Here is a 24101-nt window from a genome sequence, read left to right on the forward strand (position 1 = left end):
GGCCAAATCGAATACTCACGGTTACAAGGTCATGCTCAGTATTTAGTGGGACCAGCTCGGCATAGTGTATTAGAGTTGTTAAAACAGACTGACACAATCACAGGCGATCGTTATCGAACACAATCAATGCGTTTGATCCGAGCATTTAAAAACAAACGTCCGCAACACAACGAGATACATGATAAAGTGATTTTACAGCATGACAATGCTCGACCCCATGTTGCGAAGTGGTCAAGACATACTTGGAAACGTTGAAATCGGAAGTCCTACCTCCCCCGCCGTATTCTCCAGACGTTGCTTCCCCGGACTATCACTTGTATCGATCAATGGCACACTCCCTAGCTGGCCAGCACTTCCGGTCTTATGAAGAAGTACAAAATTGTATCGATTCGTGGATCGCTTCCAAAGATGACCAGTTTTTTCAACGCGGGATTCGTACGCTGCCCGAAAGATGTAAGAAAGTAGTGGCCAGCGATGGACAATATATTGAATCATAAATATATTTTTTGCAGAAAAGCCTCGAAAACGGTGGAAGCAAAGTTGTACGTCTATCTAACTTAATTTTCTATAATCGCATATTTGAGCTCGTTGTTTGTAGCTTTCTACAATTGCTATTTCAGTTTCAATGTTTACTTTGGCTTATGGTTAGGTGAAACAATGATCTAAATGCTGAAATTTTGTGTAATATAGGTGTTTTCAGTCTTCTGAATCAATTTTTTTGATTCGAGTGTGGTAATGAAAGGTTCAAGAATGTTATGAGTTATTTTTTTCCCAATGTCAATTTTATGTTTGAATTCTCTCGGAAATTCTTCAATGATCTCTTCGCCATTCGAATGTAGATTTGCAGTACGTGAACAGACGAAGAAAAATTAATTCAATTTTTGAGGGTGCAGAAGGGCATTGTCTATCATCTGCAAAACCACCAAACGGTCAGTTGGCGTTGACGAGCTGAAAAGGTTATTGAATTAGACCACTGTGGGGAATAGTGACCGAAGGCCGGTTTGGCTAAATTTGCCGGAAGAGGGCAGCAATTGCAGAACTGACAGCCGAGAGCGAGCTGGGAAAGTCCCTGGAGACCTCTACTGGACCACCTTCTCAATATTGTTTTTATGAAAGATGCTTTGTTTGCAGCTGCTTGCCATTTTCGCTGCTTCTATTAATGCCTTTTATCGTCCTCTATATTTCACGGGAAATTCGATCATCCTGTCGATGGAAAATCGACAATAAATTATTTGATAATATTTTAAATATTGTCTTTCAAGAAACATAAGTATATTTCGGAAAAAAAATGGTATTTAGTATTCAGAAAAATCTCCAATAATTGAATAATTCATACCTGTTATAACAAACCTACCATATCGTTATCTTGAAGTAAAAACGAGAGTCAGCTTCCTGAAATAAACTAGTTATTTTCAGGATCTGAATGAATTAATTTTCCTTTCAACCATTAACAAATATTTTTGTATATAGCGCTTGATTCTTTATACTTCCAAGTGACGTCACTGCATACGTCACAGATAGCCTATTTTGTACTTATGTCGAATTTTTCCTACCATGAGGAATGATCTAATTTTCTCCCTGGTTTCATCTTCTACGAAATATTGAGATATTTCGTAGCTCAAAGAACTGATAGGAAGTGAAATACCGAAGTCGATAAATTTCCGGATCTGATACCAATATTTCATAGATGACATTATAACCAATTTGTTCGTGGCAAGAGAGGGTGCGTTCTTGTGTATCACAGGGAGGGTTGGTGTCTATTTTCCAAAAGGATCATATGTTACACCAGACGCCTGTGAAAATTCCAATATACTACCAAATAAATCACAACAAGAATTAATATATCGGGCCGACACATCTACAGCTATTTTTCTTCTCATCATTGGCGGGTAAATATATCCAAGCTTATGAATGACATGACTTAGAAACAAACTGTACTAATAAACGAGACACAGACAATTTCAAGAATGTTCTACAACATTTCAGAAAGATTTTCTGTATAAATACATTGGAACAAACACACTAGAATCGTTACAATCAATGATGATAATTATAAGAATATCAACCATGTTCGAAAATTAAGTTTTCCGGACTGATGAACACAAGAACTTCAATTGAATGAGTTAACCTTATTCTCGTATTTGATTAGCTACCATGATTTCAGTGGAAATAATTCAATATGCTCCCCCTGTTTGAAGGTTTCATTAAAAATGCAAATTTAAGCTTTATCCAACTAATTCAATTAATTAATTTGTAAAGCTATATTTCGCAAACACTGCCAGTGATACCAAGTTTCATTTTCGTTATATTCAAGTCGATTGAGGAACAATTCCATATGATAATAATAAGGGGTGTACTAATAAGCATTTAGGAAATCAAAGGAATGACTATTCAAATATTCACATTCACACCATTTCGATATTTGAATAGTCAATCCTCTTTACGTGCAAGAACTTTTTATACAATTTAGGTACCATCTCAAAATAAAGAAATATTTTTTGCTTTTTCTTGTTAATTATTGTAATTGGATTATTCCTTTCAGGATTCCAGTTTATGTTGAATAAATTAGAACCATGTTCATTCGTTTCTGATTGATCGAAAATAATATACGTGGCCACAATGAAATTGTCGAAATTTCCTCTGGGAATTTCTTTTCAGATAATCGAACATGTGTTAGAATCTAGAGAATCACCACAATTCTTTCTCCCCCTGCTCAATATCCACAAAATTGTGATTTCAACATATCTACAATTCCACCCCATCGTACATTAAGAACCCTTTAACGAGAAAAACGACAATCCCTGAAGCCAACTTTGATCCCTATACTCTGGTAAATCCCATTGTTCCTGATGATATTCATAGACTGTTCTCACCCTTTAATACTCATGTGGTTGGTGTTGTCAGTCATTTTCAATGAGTCATCTTGTTTCAGCATCCAGAAGTCGAGCTGCAAGTACCTTGGAGATGAATTCATTCGAGCAATACCAAGGAACACACATATTGCAGGTGAGACATCTTATATATGACGAAAATTTTCTCTAAAAAATTCAAAATCGAGTTGCATAGATTTTCATATCGCAGATAAAACTCATTTACGTGGCATAATAAAAAAGAATGAATGATAAATCGCTTTATTGTTTCAGTATTCTAGTGGCATTTGTTTAGACATACATTTGTCACAGTAAGTATCTTCGAAATGACATAAAGACTGACCTGATATTAGACCGTATAGCCTTACTTATTCCTGTCATGTCTTGACGGTCATTCTTCATATGCCTAAGGGAGCAAGCGTCAGTAGAATAAAATTGGGTAGAAGGAACAGAACGTTTTGAAGGATAGAAGACATTAGGCACATCATACCTTGCACAGATATGGAATTCTATTTCAGAATTCCTGATTCAGACAGCGCTTTAAGTTAACACTTCGTACACGTTCACAAACAATCATTCACAAGTGCGAAAAAATTGTATTTTTGCACTTATGTGGAAAAACCATCGATTTACATTCACAGGATTCAAAAGTATAACAACCATAAATTGATATTTCACAAAGAGCATTTAGCGATAGCTTCAAAGTATGTACCACTTGACGCACGCTGTTATAAAACGATTAATTTACATTTTTATTATTGCACACATGATTCAGAATTTTATAAATTTGATTGCTAAACTAAGTGTTAAAACAATAAATCGAAGTTCGTTAAGTGAACGCTTCATAGTACGTAATGTACCACTTGACGCACGCTAGTATACAAACGGTTAATTCACAGTTATAATTGCACACATGATTAACAATTATACCAATTTGATTTCTGAACTAAGTGTTACAACGATAAATCAATATTTCACAAAGTGCGTTAAGTGATCGCTTCAGAGTACGTGAAATATCTCTTAACGCACGCTGTTGAAAAATCGATTAATTTGCACTTTTAATTGCACACATGATTCAAAATTATATTAATGTCATTGCTGAACTAAGTGTTGAACGATAAATCGGTATTTCACGAGGTGCCTCAAGTGATCGCTTCGCAGCACGTGAATGTATCTCTTGACGTACGCTGTTAAAAAAGCGATTAATTCACATTTATAATTACACACAAGATTCAATATCAATTTGTTGACGCACGCAATCAAAAAAGCGATCAATTTTTATTTATAATTGCACACATGATTGAAAATTATATCAATTTGATTGCTGAACTAAGTTGTTACAACGATAAATCCATAATTCACAAAGTGCGTTAAACGATCGCTTCAGAATGCGTTAATGTATCACTTGACGCACGCACGATTCATCTACATTTATAATTGTGATCACATGATTCAAAATTATGTCATTTTGATTACAACGATAAATCGATATTTCACGGAGTGCAGTGCGTAATGTATCACGTGACGCACGCTAGTATAGAAACGGTAAATTTACATTTATAATTGCACACATAATTCAAAATTATGCCAATTTGGTTTCTGAACTGAGCGTTACAACGATAAATCAATATTTCACTAAATGCGTTTAGTAACCGCTTCAGATTACGTGAATATATCTCTTGACGCACGCTGTGGAAAATTCGATTCATTTACATTTTTAATTGCACACATGATTCAAAATTATATGTTATTGCTGAATTAAGTGTTACAACGATAAATCGATATTTCACGAAGTGCGATCACTTCAGAGTGCGTTATGTCACTTGACACACGCTCATATCATATAAAAATGATTAATTTACATTTTTAATTGCACACATGATTTAAAATTATACCAATTTGATTGCTGAACTAAGTGTTATAATGATGAATAAATATTTCTCAAAGTGCGTTAAGCGATCGCGTCAGAGTGCGTCAATGTATCACTTGACGCACGCTGTTAATAAAACGATTCATTTACATGATTCAAAATTATATAATTTTGATTACAATGATAAATCGATAATTCACCAGGTGCGTTAATGACGCACGCTGTTATGAAAACGACTGATTGACGTTGAAATTTGCAGGCGTTAGATGGATTTGCACTGGCCCTAGCAGCAGACGGGCGTTTCCTGTACATTTCGGAGACGGTGTCGATCTATCTAGGACTTTCGCAGGTGAGTGTTTATAAGTTTTAGCGGGTTTGAGTTGGTAGCTAGCAAAGGCTGACGGGGATGCTGGTCTCGGGCGTCGAGACGCCTGAAAATGCTTCTCACGTAGTGCTCTGCAGCATCGTGCCCGCCATTCATAATGACTCTGGCGGGGCCACAATCAATAGGGTATTTCCAACTGCGGAACATGGCAGCCTTACAGGAACATGCCATGTTATCACTACCCATCCGCCAATCTACAATCTTCAATTTTTATCTTGTGTCCGTTTGCACCCGCTTAGCTAACTTCGCATTACACCACATATTTCAATTAAGGTTTGCAAAAGGAAATATACGGTGACTTCTAGGTCAATTAGATTTTGTAAACAGTAGATGTTGGTAATTGTAGTGGTATTTGGTAATTGAAGATATGTTATCTGACTAGTTTTTATATATTTTTTCTCTAATTCTGTGGTTATTCCGTTCATTCTTCCACATCTTGTAGAACAAAATCGTACGAGAATATATCAGAAACGCACAGTTTTCATGGTTATATTTTATTATTATATGTTGGGTCTCCGAACTTTCCGCCACGGCTTTATATGTCAATTCATCAATTTGCCTTAAAGATATCAGTTCTGCCAACCAACATTTTATGGAAATATTTCATAAATTTCAATAAAAAGGCAATGAATTAGAGAAAATAATGTATAATACTCGTACAGAAGGCTCATTCTACCACTCGTTCATTCAAAAACTCGTGGAAGAATATCAATGCCTTCTGCACTTGTATTATAAATAACTATTCTCTATTTCAGTAACGTAATGAGTTCATTACAGTTCTGAAAACAGTGCTCTAATGAACTCATTACAGCATCGTTGTCAGTTATATTTTTCGTTTTGTGGTTGTCTAACCTGACTTCCAATCCTATCAAATTTCAGCAAACGTAAATAATTGTCAATATAATATAATTTGGATATAGTGAAATGATTTGCAACATTATTCGCAATTTCTCTTAATTCTGGTGGTGTTAAATCGATTTCGTCAGACATAATTCACGAATTTAATGCGTAATTGTAAATTATTTCAAAATTCGAAACGTACGATTCATATTCAAATTCCGTAATCTGTCAATTTTCGTAACAGTCACACCAACTGCCAAGATAGAATACAAAAGTCACTAGGATGTATAGTCTGAATGTTTCATTGAATTTCGATAATATTTCACAAAACTTGGCTGAAATAGAGAAAATATCGTCTAATACTCGTTGGAGAAGGCAATTCCAACACTCATGCGTTCGAAAACTCGCTCCTTCGTCGCTCGTTTTCGAATTTCGCATTCGTGTTGGAATAGGAGCCCATTCTGCAACTTGTTTTAGAATATACCATTATTAATGTCAAACTCACATCACGTAGGTGATTGAATCATAAATATGTTCAGGATGGGTATATGCCACATAAATCATTACTCAGATTAATTATCTCATTGTGAAATGAACCAAACAGACACCATATGTTCCGAATTAATTATTTGAATATTGTAATTTCAATATTCATGATTCCAATTTTGTTGGCAATTGTTAAATATGATTTGTATCGATTTGAGTACAGATGATACAAATTTTGTTTTCGGGACCTTCAATTCATATCATTGATTTTCATGAACTTGATTCCATAGCTTCAATGCGAATTTCAATTTTATTGGTTTCAAATTTCATGTAGATTCCGAGCTGAGATTTGAATTTCACGGTTCTCTGTGAGTTTATAAAGGGTTTCCCAATAAGAGGTTTCATTTTGTTGTTTAAAAACGAGAGAAATCAATGTATGTTCATTACATTGTAAAGAGGAAGGTATGCCATCAACGATAGAAAACGATATCAGCAATATTCTCAGTTGTTCTTGAACGACGCATACGGTTTCGATTCTTCACATCACTAACTTATCCAAAGAGCTCCTATTTTTCCATCAGTTTTACTATTGCCGGCTGAGAAGGTGCTTCACAACAACCCAAATGTGCTTTAGTTTTGCTGCAAAATTTTCACCATTTTTGTGGTAGATGTTAATAATTTCAATTCGTTGTTGAAGCGTGTATCTTTCCATTTTCAGTAATCGCGTAGTTTTTTCTTGTCAGATGGCAAAATATGACAGCTTCAAAAGTGACAGCTGCCCAGATTCAAAATGAAACCTCTTATTGCAAAACCTTGTTTAAGGAACATTTTTTTATTTCGGTTAGGAAATTGTCTCTTAAGTCTTTATATCTGAAGGTTTTCGAAGGATTGTTCGACTAAATTGGAAAATTCTAGGGTTTTTAGCCGTCGTCCAATCGGTTTTTCACCTGACGTTTCGGTAACTACTGCGGTAAACATCTTCACATGTTTCTAGGTCGTAAATATCGGAGAAATCCAGGGTCGAGTAACAATGTAAGACAAAGAAACCTCTGCAGATGCCTACCGCAGTAGTAGACGAAACTTGGCGAAAGTTTCCAATTCTGCGAAATCCTCTCTGCCCAATATTTATGATTTTTAACAATATAGAAAATGATTTTCTTCTTTCTGTAACTTAAACTCAGAAAGTTAATATTGTATCGAATGAAATTCGGAACAAAATCATCAAAATTAAAAAAATAATGTTACATGCTGAAATGAACACTCTTGAAATAAACCCCCATAAGCTTATACTGGCGACCCCTGTTGGTGCTATCACAAAACGCAGTTTCTATTCTCCTCTCTTTACGGTTTTCTCCCGAACAAGGGTGAAAATCAATAATTTCTTTTATAGGAAATAGCCCTCTACATTTGAGAAAGAATGGAAACTATATATTGGTAATACTCGCTGAAAACATTTGTTGCAGAATTGTATATTACTCACAATTCTCCAATATGTATTTTGGGTTGCCTACCCAAATATCTTCACTTTTATTATTTTGCTTTGTTTGTATAATTATTTACGTTTATCTTATTCATCTGCATCAACATTTTCCGGTATTGATTTGGGATGAATATTATTCGAAGTTTCCTTTCATGAAATAGATCTCAAGACAACATTTCATGAAAAATGGAATTTCATTTTTAGATACTTTCACAACAGGATCATTGAGTATTTGTGTTCTATTATAAAGGTTTGAAGGTTCATTTGAAATTTCGTGAATAAACCACATGAATACAAATTCGAATAGGAGAACAAAAGCTTCCGCTTCTCTCATTTTTTATATGTGAATATTTGTGTCATTAGTCCATCCTGCATACATGTTGCCATCCATATAATATATCGAACCATAAAATAATTTAATTTTTCCAAATCTAGGTGGAAATGACAGGAAGCAGTGTCTTCGACTATATCCATCACCAAGATCACAATGAGTTGGCTGAGCAACTGGGATTAGGACTAACGCAAGGCCAGAATTTACCATCACCAGGTAGTGGTTCTGAAGAGAGTTCTTCAACGGCAGGAACGAACAATCCCGACGGTAAAGGCAATTATCACATATATTCTTATGTCTATATTCTTGAGAATAACAGAGAGAGACAGTCATGAGAGTACAGGTGTCAATCAACATCGAGTTGGTGGTAGTCAGATTTTTTTCATTACAAAATCTTTCATTAAAAATTTGGCTACTACTGCCTCTTCAATATTATACTTTACCATTATAATTTTTTTTCTACTTACAGTGTCTACTATTATGAGCCTAGGGAGCAACGCACAGTACAAAGGATACGATAGAGCTTTTTGCATTCGAATGAAATCAACCTTAACCAAAAGAGGCTGTCATTTCAAATCGTCAGGTTACAGGGTACATAATTCAGAAGCGAAATGATTCGTTTCAAAACTAACGAAATGTTGACATTTCAGGTTGTCCTGATGCTATGTAGACTGAGGCCACAGTACACGTTCTCGCATTCGAGAAAGTCCCAGCCACCACTTTTGGGTATGGTGGCTGTAGCCATAGCACTGCCTCCTCCAAGCGTTCACGAGATCAGACTGGAAACCGATATGTTCGTTACTAGAATCAACTTCGATTTCCGAATAGCCCATTGTGAACCGAAAGTTTCTGATTTGTTGGATTACACACCCGAAGAACTGACTGGAAAGAACCTATACTCATTGTGCCATGGAGAAGATGCCAATAAATTAAGAAAATGTCACATAGACTGTAAGATAATAGCATCAAGCCTGAACGATAACTATTGAATATTCTTCAAACCATACCATCAAATTATTGTTTTTCGGTTGTTCTGTTCCATAATATGTTGAAGGAATTCAGAACCTTCTGCTTAATCATTTAATTTAGTTTTCGGCAACAACTTGAAAGGACGTTAGTCCAATCCCACCGCTGTCAACAAATTGTAATGAAAAGGTCTATTCAATTTAGTGTTTCACATAAATATATTTCCAATTTTATCAAAGGAAAGAATGAAAAAAATGAAATTCTTCTCGATATATATGTCTATCTTTGTTAGAGTATCAGGCCTTGGACGTTGTTTGAATTTTGAGCTAAAATATCTATTGTTTATGAAAATGATCCTCAGCAGAATAGTTTATTCATAAAACTTTAAAAGGCTTTAAGTTATCAAATTTCCAACACTGGTCACACGCCAATTTTATCTTATTCTTGCTTCTGTAATTCAAAGTTACCTTCTTTGTCTCTTATTGTGATTCTTTGTTTCAGTAATAAATAAAGGTCAAGTCTTGACCCATTACTACCGACTTATGAACAAGAATGGCGGTTATACTTGGCTACAAACATGCGCCACTGTTGTCTGCAACTCAAAGAACGCAGAAGAGCAGAACATCATCTGCGTCAATTACGTTATCAGGTAATCCTAACCAAAAAAGCGTTAGGTGCAGGTATTAACATAATTTGTTGTTGCAGTGGCAGAGAGTACGAGAACATGGTCATGGATTGCTGCCAGATGGAGGAGAACAACCATCACGTGAAGCGCGAAGAGGCCAATAGCAACGACCCAGAGAATGGCTCACCAGATGCCGATCGTGGAGGTACGTTGACGTACCACGAATGCTAGTTTTTATTATTTTTGCATACTTAGTGCTAATCTGATTCTGTGGTAAGATGGCCGGAATAGCGGAGGACCACCCAACCAGCCTCAGGACCCGAAGCAGACGCCCAACCTCGAGGACAGCAGTGCCGGTCCAACACCAGGAGCCACTGGGAACGCAGACGACAACAGCGAGCTCAGAACCAGGCGACTGGATCACATTTCCCAGCTCCAGACCGCCACCCCAGATCAAAGGCAGCAAATCGGACCACAGAGAGGCACCAAGCGGAAGAATGGCTCATCGGACGAAGACGAGATGGAAGAACATCAGTCGCCATCCTTGAGGAACAACGTCATCAGTCCGGCGTCATCTTCATGTCACTCTACCGCAGGTAATCACCCAATCAGCAGCGAGTCTACGGGTACCAGTCCGAAGAATTTAGAAGAACCGACCAACAGTGGAACGTCTGTTAAAGATTTAGAACACGCCATGTCGAAGCATCTACCTGTCTGTAAGTCACCCTCTCATCAACCAACAGATTTCAGCACGGATGCTCTTCTGAAGCAGCAGCAGAAGACGACGATCCAGTGGATCGGCACTCACCACCAGCAGCTCCAACAGCAGAGTCCTCTTCCGGCCTCAGCTCTTTTACGGCAGCTTTACGCTAACAGGGAGAGTGTGATACGTGCTAATGTGCATGGTATCACCAGTTCAACTGGACGATCTAATAGTTCTTCGACGAATTACTATTCGTCTGATGGACAGGTCGGAGTTGGGCCTCTACCGACGCCTCCAAGTGAAGGTTCCTCGTCTTACAGCGAGCACCAGTTCTTGTTGTCTCAACACCAGAACTATCCAGGTGGTTATTCCATGGATTATCACTCCGCCATGACTCCTCCGTCCAGTGTGTCTCCTAGAGACAAGCACCAGCAGTTACACAGTAGCGTTCCTTTCGACACAGCCATGCCATATCAGGATGTCTTGAGGCACCAGTATCCAGATAGTCCGCTTCCACTTAAGCCACAGGTGTATTCCTACGTTGATCAACCTCAGTTTTACCACCATGGTGCGACGGGACCTGGTTTTCACCTGTACCATCCTAGTAAAAGTACACCTGCAGCACCAGCGAATTGGTACTCTCCCTCATAGTGTAAATAATTGAAATACGCAGAGTGAGTTCTGACCACGTTCCTTATAAAAACTTTTTCGTGAACGATTTCTAATTGTTAATATTCCGGTATTACTTTATTGCTAGTGTAATGTTGGTATTGTGTTATTGTATTTTTTAATGCAAAATGTAGTCGGCAAAAATGCAAAAATGCTCGTTCAACTACTCCTAAACCAAAGATAATGCAATTCTGAGATATAAGACTGCGTTTGGTTAGATACATTTATAACGAATTAGTGCAGTTGCATATCAAATTGGAAACATATTAATGCTTTCATATCTCTCAGGATTGTTTGATATTCACATCATTATCAATTGTAAAATAAGGTGGAAAAATAGTGTACAGGAGGCGTTTATTCCACAGATGTTTAATTGTTTGGGTGTCAAGTACACTTTAACATGATGAAACCAATGAGTCCTGTTATGACAAGAGTTTTAAAATATTTAATCGTTCTTTTCGCATCCTAAACATTATGGTAAAGTGGACTTCCGCCAAAAAGAATTATAATTTAATTTTATATCAATACTGAAATGCTAATATCATACCGGCTAGATCATAAAATGTAAATAAATGAATGTATGTATGTTAATCCTTTTGTTGGGCATAGGTGAAACTAAAAATGTTTTATTTGGAATTCTACCCTAAAAATGAGCTAATCGGGCCAATTCGAACAATTTTGTTTGAAAGAATGAGTATTATTCGATGGAAATATCAGTTTTGTGTAACCAGAAGAACTTTCTCAAAGACTTTTCATATTTTGTTCACTCCAAAGATATTTCAGGATCCATGCTCGACTGTACGATCATTAAAGGTGCTGACAATGTAGAAATGTGATATTTTCTTTAATTTGTTACTTTACTTGTTCCAGATATTAGAATTAGTTGTGTTATGTTGTCAGATAGTGTGCAGTACAAATTTAATAAATGAACAACAGCTTCATGGATATGTAGCATACATATTTATGTGCAATATATACTTAATTTGAATTTCATTTACAATCATGTATCATCTATCTATTATATTGACATTAGTATGTTATTTCTATATTTTCATTTTGATCAGATTAAGGAATAAGATTGTCACACATTCTTGATGTATATACAGCAAATATACTTAATCTTTTACTTTTCAATATATTCTAAATTTCTACCTCAATCTTTTCAAAATGTAAGGAACTGACAGGTAATTTATTCCTCACTATTTATTATGTTGCTTTCGACGTTTGTAAAATCCGTTCTGAACATCAACCGACATATTGAAATTGTTCTGAAATAAATTACTTGAAAATTACAAATACAAATAACTTTGTCCTTTGTTTCGATAACCGATGAAATATTATCAACCTCATTTAGACAATGAAAAATAATGATCAAACTCATAGATATTGCAATGATTATGAACCCAGCAATAACTAAAAATCTATAAATATAGGTAAATTGAAATCAAACGCAAATGATGTTGTAAAATAATAAAGCCAATGTGAAAACCTCAATGTAATTACAATAATATTCAAGTTTATCTTGCATCAGTTCATACAAAACATTAAATAAAGACGATTACATTTCGACAAAAAATTTCAAAAATTAATCATTTGACAAACCCACTCAGAGGATTTTTTCGAAATTCCTTATATCGTTGAAACCAGTGTTGTATCCAGGGGGGTACCCCCTGGGCCATGACTGATACCGCATTTGACCACACCGTAAGCAAATCTGCAATCAGTTTTTTTTTTTCTAAAATGTCTCAATTTCGAATTTTGTGGAAAAATTATAGAGGGGGTTTGATTGGAGAATACTTTTACCGATGAACCTCAACCATACAGTATAGAGAAAATAAATTATCATTCAGACCTAATACAGAAGAATTATCTCAATTGGTCTTTAAAATTGCAAAAATTTCATTTCAGTATAGAATTTGCCTATGAGCCATCTATACGCAGTATACTGAACTCATTCATGGCGCAACTAGCTATCAGTAGAATCCTGTAACGTTTAAGTCACTACCAAAACTTGGTTTGAGCTACTTTCTCTAGATGTCGCCATATAGTCAAATCCTAGAAAAAATCTGGTGGATGCGCCATATCAAACGCATCCGCCCAAAAGGCATAAGGTATATTTGGTAATAATTCATAAAAAGAGTTTCTGATCTGATCAGCTTCAAAATTTGATAACACGAAGAGCACCTATCCGCCATCAAATGTTTCCTGAAAGAACTTGGAGGGGTTATATCTTTCCTTCTGTGGGATTTTGGGCTAAATTAATTCAGAAAAACTGAGCTTTGAATGTGTAAAAGAATTATTCTGCGTGAAATCTATGCCTAATTCGGAATCTACGGCCTGAAAACCTTCAAAAATATGATGAAATATTCGAAATTCATTGGTCGATTTATTAGCTGAAAAAAATTTTTGATTCAGGTTCACTTCAAATTTGATGAATTTTTTTCATGCTGAATTTCTATTCGCAATCAGTTCCTTCCTAGAAGCCCCAAAACTGGAGTTTTTTGGGAGGAATTTTCGAGTTGAATTGAACTGCTCTCTGTTGGCTTATGAAATGGGTATGAACAGATTTACTGAGACATCAAGTTGTAGAAAACATTTGGTTGATCTGCGACCCGGATACCTCCTCAGCCATCATATGTTCCTGATAGGAATTTTTGTGTTTGGATGTGATTTTCGTATGAGAAATCGGTAAATTCGAACAAAACGAAAAGAATTTGGTGTACGAATTTTGTAACAGGAACATATGATACCGAGGAGGTATATCAGGAGCAGGAGTACAATTGAATAGGCAACACACAAAACGTCTTAGTGTATGATTGGTTGCCTATAGAAGATCTGCGACCCGGATACCTCCCCATTCATCATATGTTCCTGATACGAATTTTTGTGTTAGGATTTGATTTTCGTGTGTGAAATGGGTAAATTCGAACGAAACAACGAGAATTTGGATACGATTTTTGTAACAGGAACATATGAGACCGAGGAGGTATATCAGGAGCAGGAGTAGTTCGGAGTGCCCCTGATTTTCGTTCAGCAAGCAACGAATAATACTTCACATTGTATTTTAGGTTGCCTGTGCATATTTTTCAAGGGGCAATCCGGAGTGCCCCGGATACCTCCTCATTCATCATATGTTCCTGATACGAATTTTTGTGTTAGGATTTGATTTTCGTGTGTGGAATTGGTAAATTCGAACGAAACAACAAGAATTTGGGTACGATTTTCGTAACAGGAACATAGGAGACCGAGGAGGTATATCAGGAGCAGGAGCAAAATCGAATAGGCAACACACAAAACGTCTTAGTGTATGATTGGTTGCCTATAGAAGATCTGCGACCCGGATACCTCCCCATTCATCATATGTTCCTGATACGAATTTTTGTGTTAGGATTTGATTTTCGTGTGTGAAATAGGTAAATTCGAACGAAACAACAAGAATTTGGTGAATTTTGTATCAGGAACATATGAGACCGAGGAGGTATATCAGGAGCAGGAGTACTTCGGAGTGCCCCTGATTTTCGTGCAGCAAGCAACGAATAATACTTCACATTGTATTTTAGGTTGCCTGTGCATATTTTTCAAGGGGCAATCCGGAGTGCCCCGGATACCTCCTCATTCATCATATGTTCCTGATACGAATTTTTGTGTTAAGATTTGATTTTCGTGTGTGAAATTGGTAAATTCGAACGAAACAACAAGAATTTGGTGTACAATTTTGTATCAGGAACATATGAGACCGAAAAGGTATATCAGGAGCAGGAGTACTCCGGAGTGCCCCTGATTTCCTTCCAGCAGGCAACACATAATACTTCATATTGTATTTTAGGTTGCCTGTGCATATTTCTCAAGGGGTACTTCGGAGTGCCCCGGATACCTCCTCAATCATCATATGTTCCTGATACGAATTTTTGTGTTTGGATATGATTTTCTAGTGTGAAATGGGTAAATTCGAAGGAAACAACAAGAATTTGGTGTACAAATTCTGTACAATTTAATAGGCAACACACAAAACGTCTTAGTGTATGGTTGGTTGCCTATAAGCTCTGTCATCATACTCGATCTTCTGATTTCTATTGAAATGATTAATTTATTTTTTTATGAAAGGACTAATGACAGGTAGGTTTAATAAAAAATCTTCAACTTATAGTTAAATAAATTTAATATATACGTGAGATTCCTAGCTTATTTACAGTCGACTAGAACATATTTGCTTCTTCGGAATTTCTTTGAACCTATATACAGAATACACTTTTTTTTAATCTTAAGTAAATAACACTCGACACCTTATTATATCAAAAAAATTACAACTCATAAAATTCCATGTTTCTGACAATAAAATCAACAAATATATAAAAATGCAAAATCTGTCAATAACAAAAAAACTGTAATGACAACAAAGGAAACAACAATACCAGAAAAAAAAATTCCAATTGGGTTTGATGAAAACGAATTTGGAATTAAAATAATAAACATATTTTTCAACAGAATAAATTAGTCTAAGTACAGGCTGATATACATTGAAATAAGTTGAATATAGATAGAATCATTAAAGAATGTGAACTATAATTATTGCTTTCATCGTTAGTTTAAATTGATTCAAATGTAAAGTTAGTAATACTTCTTTATTAAGTTCGTCACCTATTGATCGATAGAGTAATGAACTTTTTGGATTATCTGGTAAGACTGAATTATTTCAATGTTCACGTTGAAAATTATTATTAGATATAAGGTAAGTGATGATTATCTTATAGTGCTCGATAATCAACTTTTCAAAACATTGACTGCATCTACACCTACAAGGTATAATTTCCATTCATTTCTTTGGTTAAAATAAATGATTACACTAAAATTAAGTTGATAGCTACAAGATAACTCCTTCTTCAGTACCAAATTCCAGGAATTCATTTAATTTTTCAACAGTTGGAAATCTTGAAGATAAATCGAATCGCGATTCAAACAAAATAAATCATCCTCAAAATAGAGTATCTCAAGATTTCTCAAAATCTGTGGGAAAATTTTTAAATCACATTGTGTAATTACTTTGGATTATTCAAAATTGGAGGCACCAAAGACAAAGATTTCGATCTCATTATTTGGAGACTGAGCATTAATCTTTAGATATGTGTCGTTAACTTGATCACCGATTGCATTAGAATATAGAAAAACAACTTTTTCAACTTATTACAGGCATGAGAGTATAAGAGTTTGATATGCATTTTGTTAATAATACTCATAGAATGTTGGAAATATGTTTCCTAAAAATTGAATTGAAAATCTGAAGTAGCATGATGTAAACACAAGAGACAAGAAATGATTTTAAATACAAACTACCAACCTTTCAATGAAATTGGGAACACATCTTAATATTATTTTACTTTCAGTCAGGAATCACGAAAATATTTGGTATGACTTGAAATTCTTGAGAATTCAAGAGGAAAATAAATAAATCTGAACATTTATTTAACACTCAATCTCCAAAAACTTTTCTATCCATAAAATAAAACAAAAATTGAAAAAAAAATTTCAAATGTACTTTGGTGCCCCATCAAAATGATTAAACATATCCTTCAACTCATTTCTCCTATAATTCTTCTCAACGAAGAAGATCCCTACATCTAGATATTTTCAATCCACACATTTCCTTTACAAAAACTTGCGTTCCTTCTTATGTAACATACAAACTTGCGTTTCTTCTTAAGTAACATACAAGGAGTATTGATTTGCAGGATGGATTTTTCAGCAGTTGAAATTTACGAAAAGTTTTCATTACACTTGTTATAGAGCGCTAAGTGTGCAAAATTTAGTTCCACTTAAAAAAAAAGAAGTTAAGACATTAACCACTGGATGAACATTTGATTAAGTAAATACAATTAGTTGAATTAGATTTGAAAACACCTAGATTCTATTCAATTTTTTAAAAATTGAATCATTCTAATGATATTTATGAAACACTCAACTTCAGTACATATATGTAACCGATTGTGAATTATGAATTTACGATGATATAAAACAGTTTACACTTCGGTAGATTTGACTGGAGTACTACCGGGTTTCTTGAATAAACCGCCCAAAAAAGACTGGCTGTTTGGACCGTAACCAGGTTTACCTTTGTTCATCAGTTTGTCAGATCTCGAACATGTGCTTGCCGAGGTTGACTGAAAGGACACCGACATCCCACTATCCAAAGAACCAACACTACCACGTCTTTGATTTTTGTCTCCTGCAACTGTAAAATTTATTTCCTCAAAAAACCAATCAAGCAGAAAGAAGTTCAGTTGAGAAAACTAACAATAATAAATAACGGAATTTCTGCAAATATTGAACAAAGACAACTGTCACACAAAATGCTGTTTTGCTGGATAAAATACAGGGTGTTTCACCGGGATGGCCTATTAGACATTTATGGGAAACTAATCATAATTTTGAGCTGAAAATTTGCATATTGGGATTTGAGACAATCATCTTTCTCTCTAAAATATTTTCAGATATCAACGAATTCCGGTGATACCGGAAACAGACTACTACTTCCTTATCTCAAATGGCACACCCAGTATATTATTGCATCATCAGATAGCTTTTTTGATGACAATCTCGGTAATATGCCATACCTTGGGTAAAAACTCAACGGTTAATGGGATTCTTATGAAAAAAATGGTGGCGATGAGGAAAAAGTTTTTTTTTTAATTTTTTTTTCTTTTTTGATTCTGCAAATACGTAGAGTATCATCATAAGACTGTTTGCGGTTTGGACCGAAAATGTATAGGGTGTTTATAAGGAGATCATGAACTTGGTCAACTCAAATTCATCAAAACTCAAGATTTGCAAATTAAAACCTATATTTTTTATTTTTTCAGTCGATCCCACGTACAAAAATAGTGAGGGGTTACTTTAGCAAACCCTATTCCTGAAATGAATACTCCAAGAGTTATCGAGGGAGAACTTTAAATGACTTCCGGAAAACACAGAAAAAATTGAAATTCGATGTTTCCATAATTAAATTTGACATTTCAAGAATTGTAATGAATTATTCGTATTGAAAATTATATAGGTCAAGGGATTTCTCAACAATCCCAACGAAAACTGAATTATAATTCATCAAATGTAAAATTTAGTTATCCAAACATCGAATTTAAGTTTCTTCCTCTATTTTCCGGAAGTCACAGACTACTCCACACTGTTAGAAATTGCGGTTTTTATTCATTTAAAGTTCTTCCTTGATAACTCTTAAAGTATTCATTTTAGGTATAGGGTTTGCTTAAGCCCACACTATTTTTGTGCGTAGAATCGACTGAAACAATAAAAAAATATAGGTTCTAATTTGAAAATATAGAGTTTTGATGAATTTGAGTTGTCCAAGTTCATGATTTTCTTATAAACACCCTGTACATTTTCGGTCCAAACCGCAAACAGTCTTATAATACTACGCATTTGCAGAATCGAAAAAGAAAAATATTTTTTCGAAAAAAGCTTTTTCTGCCGAAATATTAAAAAATGTGAGTCCTCATCATCACCATTTTTTCATAAGAATCCCGTTAACTCATAAACCGTTCAGTATTCACCCAAGAATGGCATATTGCCGAAATTGTCGTCAAAAAAGCTATCTAATGTTGCAATATACTGGATGTGCCATTTGAAATAAGCAAGTTGTGATTTTCAGTTCAAAATTATGATTAATTTTCCATAAACGTCTAATAGGCCATCCCGGTGAAACACCCTGTATATTAATCTATTTTTTAAAACGATATTCATTGTTTGAACAAAATTTGAATTTTATGTACTCACATTGTTCATGTATATCAAGTAGAGAGTTGCTCAAAGCCGAACGTTTGATTTGTTGTTCATGAGCACCCTCTTCGTGGCAAGGTTCGCCAGAACCAGCTTGTCCTTTTGAACACTGACAAGGACAAACCTCCACATCGGCTACACCGCTATCCCTATTTTCAGTTCCTGAAAAACAAAATTTTTTAGAAATCGAAATTCACTGTGACCACAACAAACTTACCACTTCTTGGTCCTCTATTAGATTTCTGTTTTTCCAATTCAGCCTCTATTCTGAGATTCTCCATTTCATCCATTTCACTAACGGACTCTTTCAAATCTTCCGCAAACTTACATCTATCATGTTCGTTTCTTGCATTGAAGGTTACCAGTACTTTCCCATCAACTTTCTGACTCAGACGAATACCAAATGGATAATCTGAAATTTTCAATTGCTATATGAATGATGATTTTGTAGAGATCCAATATTTTTCAAACAATTTGAAATACACAATAGGTTTGTTGTTACACCTGTAAGAAACAGGTTTCAAATTCATAGGCAATAGTATGAATTGCATTTAACAGGCCAATTGAGAACTCTTCGATCAATTTGCGCATCCCAGAACACTGATGCCATAACCTTGCCAGCTGTCTATTGTGTTTTTCCTCGCTTTGGATTCGGTTCATCGTATGCCGTCCACTCAGCTGACTGTCGATTGGACTCCGGAGTGAAATGATGGAGCCATGTTTCATCTATTGTTACATATCGACGCAAAAATTCAGGTTTATTGCACTTAAACAGCTTCAAACACTGCTCAGAATCATTAACACGTTGTTGCTTTTGATCGATTGTAAGCTTGCGCGGCACCCATTTTGCACACAGCTTTCTCATGTACAAATATTCGTGAATGATATGATGTACACGTTCAGATGATATCTTCACAATGTCTGCTATCTCGGTCAACTTCACTTTACAGTCATTCAAAAATTATTTTGTGAACTTTTTTGATTTTTTCGTCGGTGATAGCCTCTTTTGGGCTGTCCACTGCGTTCGCTGTCTTGGGTACTCATTTCACCATGTTTCAATTTAGCATATCCATCAATGATGGTTGATTTTTCTGGTACAGACCCCGGAAACTTTTCATCAAACCAAGATTTTGCTTCAACTCTTCTTCATTTTTTCCTTTCAAAAAGGAATATTTAATCAGCACACGAAATTCTTTTTTTTTCGTCTTTTTACAAAAGTAGCTACACTCACAACGCAATATCTCACAAACTAATGCTAGGACTGCTGTCAAATTTTGACACGTATCCTTTGTAGGTTGTTGTCATATGGATTTAATACTAGCACTGCTATCTGTGCATAAGACTGAAGACTTTTCAATTGCCCTAATTAGGGTAGTATTTAGAGCTTACACTCATGAGAAATGATCTGAAACCTGTTTCTTTCAGCTATAAGAACAAAGCAAATTCTGAAATAGAACAATTACAATAAAATCGAATATTTAAAATGATTCGAGTGGTGCTTTCACTTCTGAGAATAGGGAATGTCAAGCTAGTAAGGTTGAAGTATACTCTTATCCATCGAATCTTTACTCAAAACAACTTTTAGCTTATATTGAAAGGCCCAATGTAAGATTCGATAAATAACAGTGTTGTTACTACCTACATAATTTCAAAAAAAAACTTACGTGGTACTTCGAATAGTGAAACCACCATTCCACACAAAGGGAAACTGTTTCGGAATGTGTAAGTAACTGACGATTTTTTCTTGCTCAATATTTTCGTGATAACCAGTAGATCATTGAAGAGGAAAACTTCTCTCTGGTGAACACCAGGCCTCTCCTTCTTGTTGATGTCTGGTATCTCGTACAAACGGCAGTAACATACAAGTCTTCTATGGGGCAATGCCATGTTGGGTTTCTTTCCAACGATGGTTGCTTGCACCTTCATAACTTGGGTAACGTGATCAGAGCCGGGTTTGAATTCATTGGCCTTAACACGTTCATAAATTCCACTCAACATGTCACTATCTATATCTCCACAATCATCGATGCCACGCAAGTTCTTTATGAAGTCCTCGCAACGCATTCTCCTCTCTGGTTTGATGCTAGGTGTGTGAAGATCGGTGTTGAGCATTATTATTGCAAATGCCAACACAAAGATCTGAAATAACAATTGATAAGTCGAAACACAAATGTCATAATAATAGGGTTTTCCAACAACAGGATATATTTTGATAATGAAATGAATGAGTATATTATAATACAAATAAATTTCCACCATTTTTGTAGTGAATTGTAACAATTTTAATCAGTTGTTTAAGCGTGTATCGTTCCATTTTTATTTTAGTAACGGCATAGTTTTACTTGTCAATTGTCAAAAGATGACAGCTTCAAAAATGACAACTGCCCAGAGATATTGGGCTATTCAAAATGAAACCTCTTATTGGAAAACCCTGTATAAGGAACATTTTATTTTTTCGTAGATCATATGGTTGATGCTAATTTTTGATAATTGCAAATAAAGCACGATTATTATTATTCAATATTTCAAATCAAATTAGGAAATAAAAATGAAAACAAGTAGTTATAGGTTCTTGTTGGCAAGAAGCAATATCCTTTCTTGAAGTTTACACTTGACAAGTTTAGCGGCCCCATATACTTTTCGCTAGTTAACTCGCCATATGTAAAAGCAGTTGTGCCAACATATAGAAAAATAAAACTTCGATAATCTCTCCATATTAACATTTCCAAAATTATCAAGAAGGTAAAAATGAACAAATTGAAACTTGAAAAGAATAAATTTTTCAGAAAAGCAGCATCAAAAATTACTTACAGTATCCGGAGACCTCAATCTGGCCACAAGATCGACATTGCATTGGCAGTACCTCTGCGAGAATATCTCCATCAACCTTTCAATTTTTTGTGCTTCGCCTGGCATTCGGAAATACTGTTGGAACTTTCTTAGGGCTACATCCACTTGCATACCGGACAAATCAAGCTCTCCGGCAAAGCACTCGAGTACAGCCATACAGAAAGGGCTCTGCAGATTTCCAAGGTATTCTCCAATCATCTGTTTGCTCAACCCTTTCCTAGAAATCAGGAAGCGTGCAACACCCTGAGGTGAGTTTTCCAGGAAGCTCCTTCTAATCAGATAATCGATACCTCTTTCCGGCTTTTTATTGAACAAGTTCAACCCCACACGGTACTGCCTTTTTCTTATTATTTCAGTAATCTTGTAAGCTGCAGCGGCTTGTGGATCGTTCCTATCGATAGTGAATGTTGAAGATGAAACGTTCGATATGTTCGATGCAGAAGTGTCGACATTCGGTTCTGCATATTCTGAGACATGGTTACCCTTCCTTTTCCAGACTGGAGAGCTCGAAAATTCATGAACCCTATCAATTGAAATGCTGCTATCACTGCCCGAGCTTTGGACACTTGATAAGGATCCGTTTTCTGTTGTCTTGATTAAACCGTTCGACTTCTGATATTTTGGCTCTAGAGATCTTGAAGATATGCTCGAGGTACGTTTTGGCACCTCCGGAGGTACTTTTCTGCAGTTCAAGCTGTTTCTCGAAGAACGTATGCTGCCGGAAGTATTTGGAGTACTGTAATATGTCGAACTTGAAGTAACCTGCAAATTCAAGAATTTTAAATTAAGTGAACATTCAAACTCAAATAGTTTAATCGAAGACAGAAGTGAAAAGTTGATTTCAAAACCCAATTGAGATAACTCTGAATCATTCTTACCTGAGTGTCAGACTTGCATTCAGTCGGTGAATAGTAATGTTGTAAGGAAGAAGGGGAAGAATAGTTCTCCCAGCAGACAGTTGGTGTTCCTGAAAGACTTCTCGGAATTGGGATGTTGTCAATATTCCGCCTTTCCCTCAAAGACATCGACCTAACTGGCAAGACTCTAGTATTATTACAATCATGACCATCGAAACTTCTTGCATACTCGGCTACATGATCACTCTCGTTGATCGTGATACTCCTCTGGTCTTCAGAGACTGCCGGTATTCTTCTGCTTATCCTCTTCTCTGCCTTGGCCATTGCAGTAATGGCAGCAAATTTTTTCCTCAATGTGTACCTCCTGAAAGCTCTCTGAATAGTGAGCGCAGCAGTACGAGCCTTGATTCCACCATATTTACGTTCAAGAACTTCAATCTGCTTATCGAGAATGTCTTGAGATAATTCATACCTTGAAAGAAACAAGGAGTTGGAAACAATTCAATGATATTCAGCTCATCTAACTTACGTATTTGGTACTCTAGATCTTTTGAGAACATCTCCATTTCTATGGGGACCTTTCTTGTGCAAATTTTGTGTAACTGTCACATATCCAGAATTATTTGGAGAAGATCTAGTGTACATTTGTGAGTTGGAAGTTGTTGCGAAATTTTGGCTCTGCATGAAAACTGGTGCTTGAATGTATGTCTGTTCTTGTATACGTTCGGAAGATCCCACCGAGTTCACAATTGGAGATCTTTCCATTCTTGGTGGAAAGCTAGAATGAAAACGAAAATTATAAACAAACATATCCAATTTCTATCACTCAGTGTAATTGAGTAGAATGAATCTTATAGTAATTATAGGTTTCCATAATGAATTTACCTAGATATTTTTATTTAATCTTGTTGACACATAATAGAATAAATAACGATTATAATTATAACAATAAAATACGGAAACAATTCAAGGTTGCCAAAGAAAATCGAAAATACAAATAAAGAAAGTACATAATGAGTCTTAGACGATGCGATAACTTTTTAGAAGGTCAAAATGAAGAAGAAAAAAACAATAAAAAAATTAAATTGGTTTACCCTTACCATATTTCTCAAATTTAAGAAAAGCTCTGACTTTAAGTCAGGTACTTTTGCGTTTTCGTTCATCTTCATGTATTTTTTCACGAAAAATATCGTACATTTATAACAAATACTAAATTAACCTGCAGGGTGACATGCCCTTGAAAACATAGAATAATGTGATATTTTTAACACAGTGTCACTCAACATTAACAATTTACAAATTATTCATTCATTTTATTTATTTAAATCTTGGCATTTCTTAAACCCTTCCTACAAAAAAACAAAAATTTCGACAAAAATTGAAC

At 35.4% G+C, this 24101-nt stretch overlaps 2 protein-coding genes across 14 annotated transcripts in view; one reads left to right on the forward strand and one right to left on the reverse strand.

Moving 5' to 3' along the window:
• Positions 1–12359, forward strand: part of LOC123685682 (protein trachealess) — a 186009-nt gene extending 173650 nt beyond the window's left edge. For 5 of the 8 annotated variants that reach the window (XM_045625487.1, XM_045625486.1, XM_045625488.1 and 2 more), the window contains 8 exons: positions 2933–3006; positions 5000–5089; positions 8367–8535; positions 8732–8853; positions 8913–9213; positions 9730–9877; positions 9934–10058; positions 10132–12359. In XM_045625487.1, the coding sequence (XP_045481443.1) occupies positions 2933–3006; positions 5000–5089; positions 8367–8535; positions 8732–8853; positions 8913–9213; positions 9730–9877; positions 9934–10058; positions 10132–11207 (2105 nt within the window). In that variant the 3' untranslated portion in view covers positions 11208–12359. The remainder of the gene's footprint in view (positions 1–2932; positions 3007–4999; positions 5090–8366; positions 8536–8731; positions 8854–8912; positions 9214–9729; positions 9878–9933; positions 10059–10131) is intronic. The other 3 variants (XM_045625483.1, XM_045625484.1, XM_045625485.1) reach the window with 1 other exon arrangement.
• A 3007-nt stretch (positions 12360–15366) lies between these two features.
• The window catches only part of LOC123685582 (IQ motif and SEC7 domain-containing protein 1), a 28226-nt gene continuing 19491 nt past the window's right edge, over positions 15367–24101 (reverse strand). For 4 of the 6 annotated variants that reach the window (XM_045625272.1, XM_045625270.1, XM_045625275.1 and 1 more), the window contains 7 exons: positions 23247–23495; positions 22739–23189; positions 21822–22622; positions 20675–21149; positions 19228–19422; positions 19008–19172; positions 15367–17451 (listed from right to left, as the gene is read on the reverse strand). In XM_045625272.1, the coding sequence (XP_045481228.1) occupies positions 17240–17451; positions 19008–19172; positions 19228–19422; positions 20675–21149; positions 21822–22622; positions 22739–23189; positions 23247–23495 (2548 nt within the window). In that variant the 3' untranslated portion in view covers positions 15367–17239. Of the gene's footprint in view, positions 17452–19007; positions 19173–19227; positions 19423–20674; positions 21150–21821; positions 22623–22738; positions 23190–23246; positions 23496–23602; positions 23758–23817; positions 23961–24101 lie in introns of those variants that run through there. The other 2 variants (XM_045625276.1, XM_045625274.1) reach the window with 2 other exon arrangements.

The sequence above is a fragment of the Harmonia axyridis genome, chromosome X (genome assembly GCF_914767665.1).
Source record: "Harmonia axyridis chromosome X, icHarAxyr1.1, whole genome shotgun sequence".
In the NCBI taxonomy this organism is placed as follows: domain Eukaryota; kingdom Metazoa; phylum Arthropoda; class Insecta; order Coleoptera; family Coccinellidae; genus Harmonia; species Harmonia axyridis.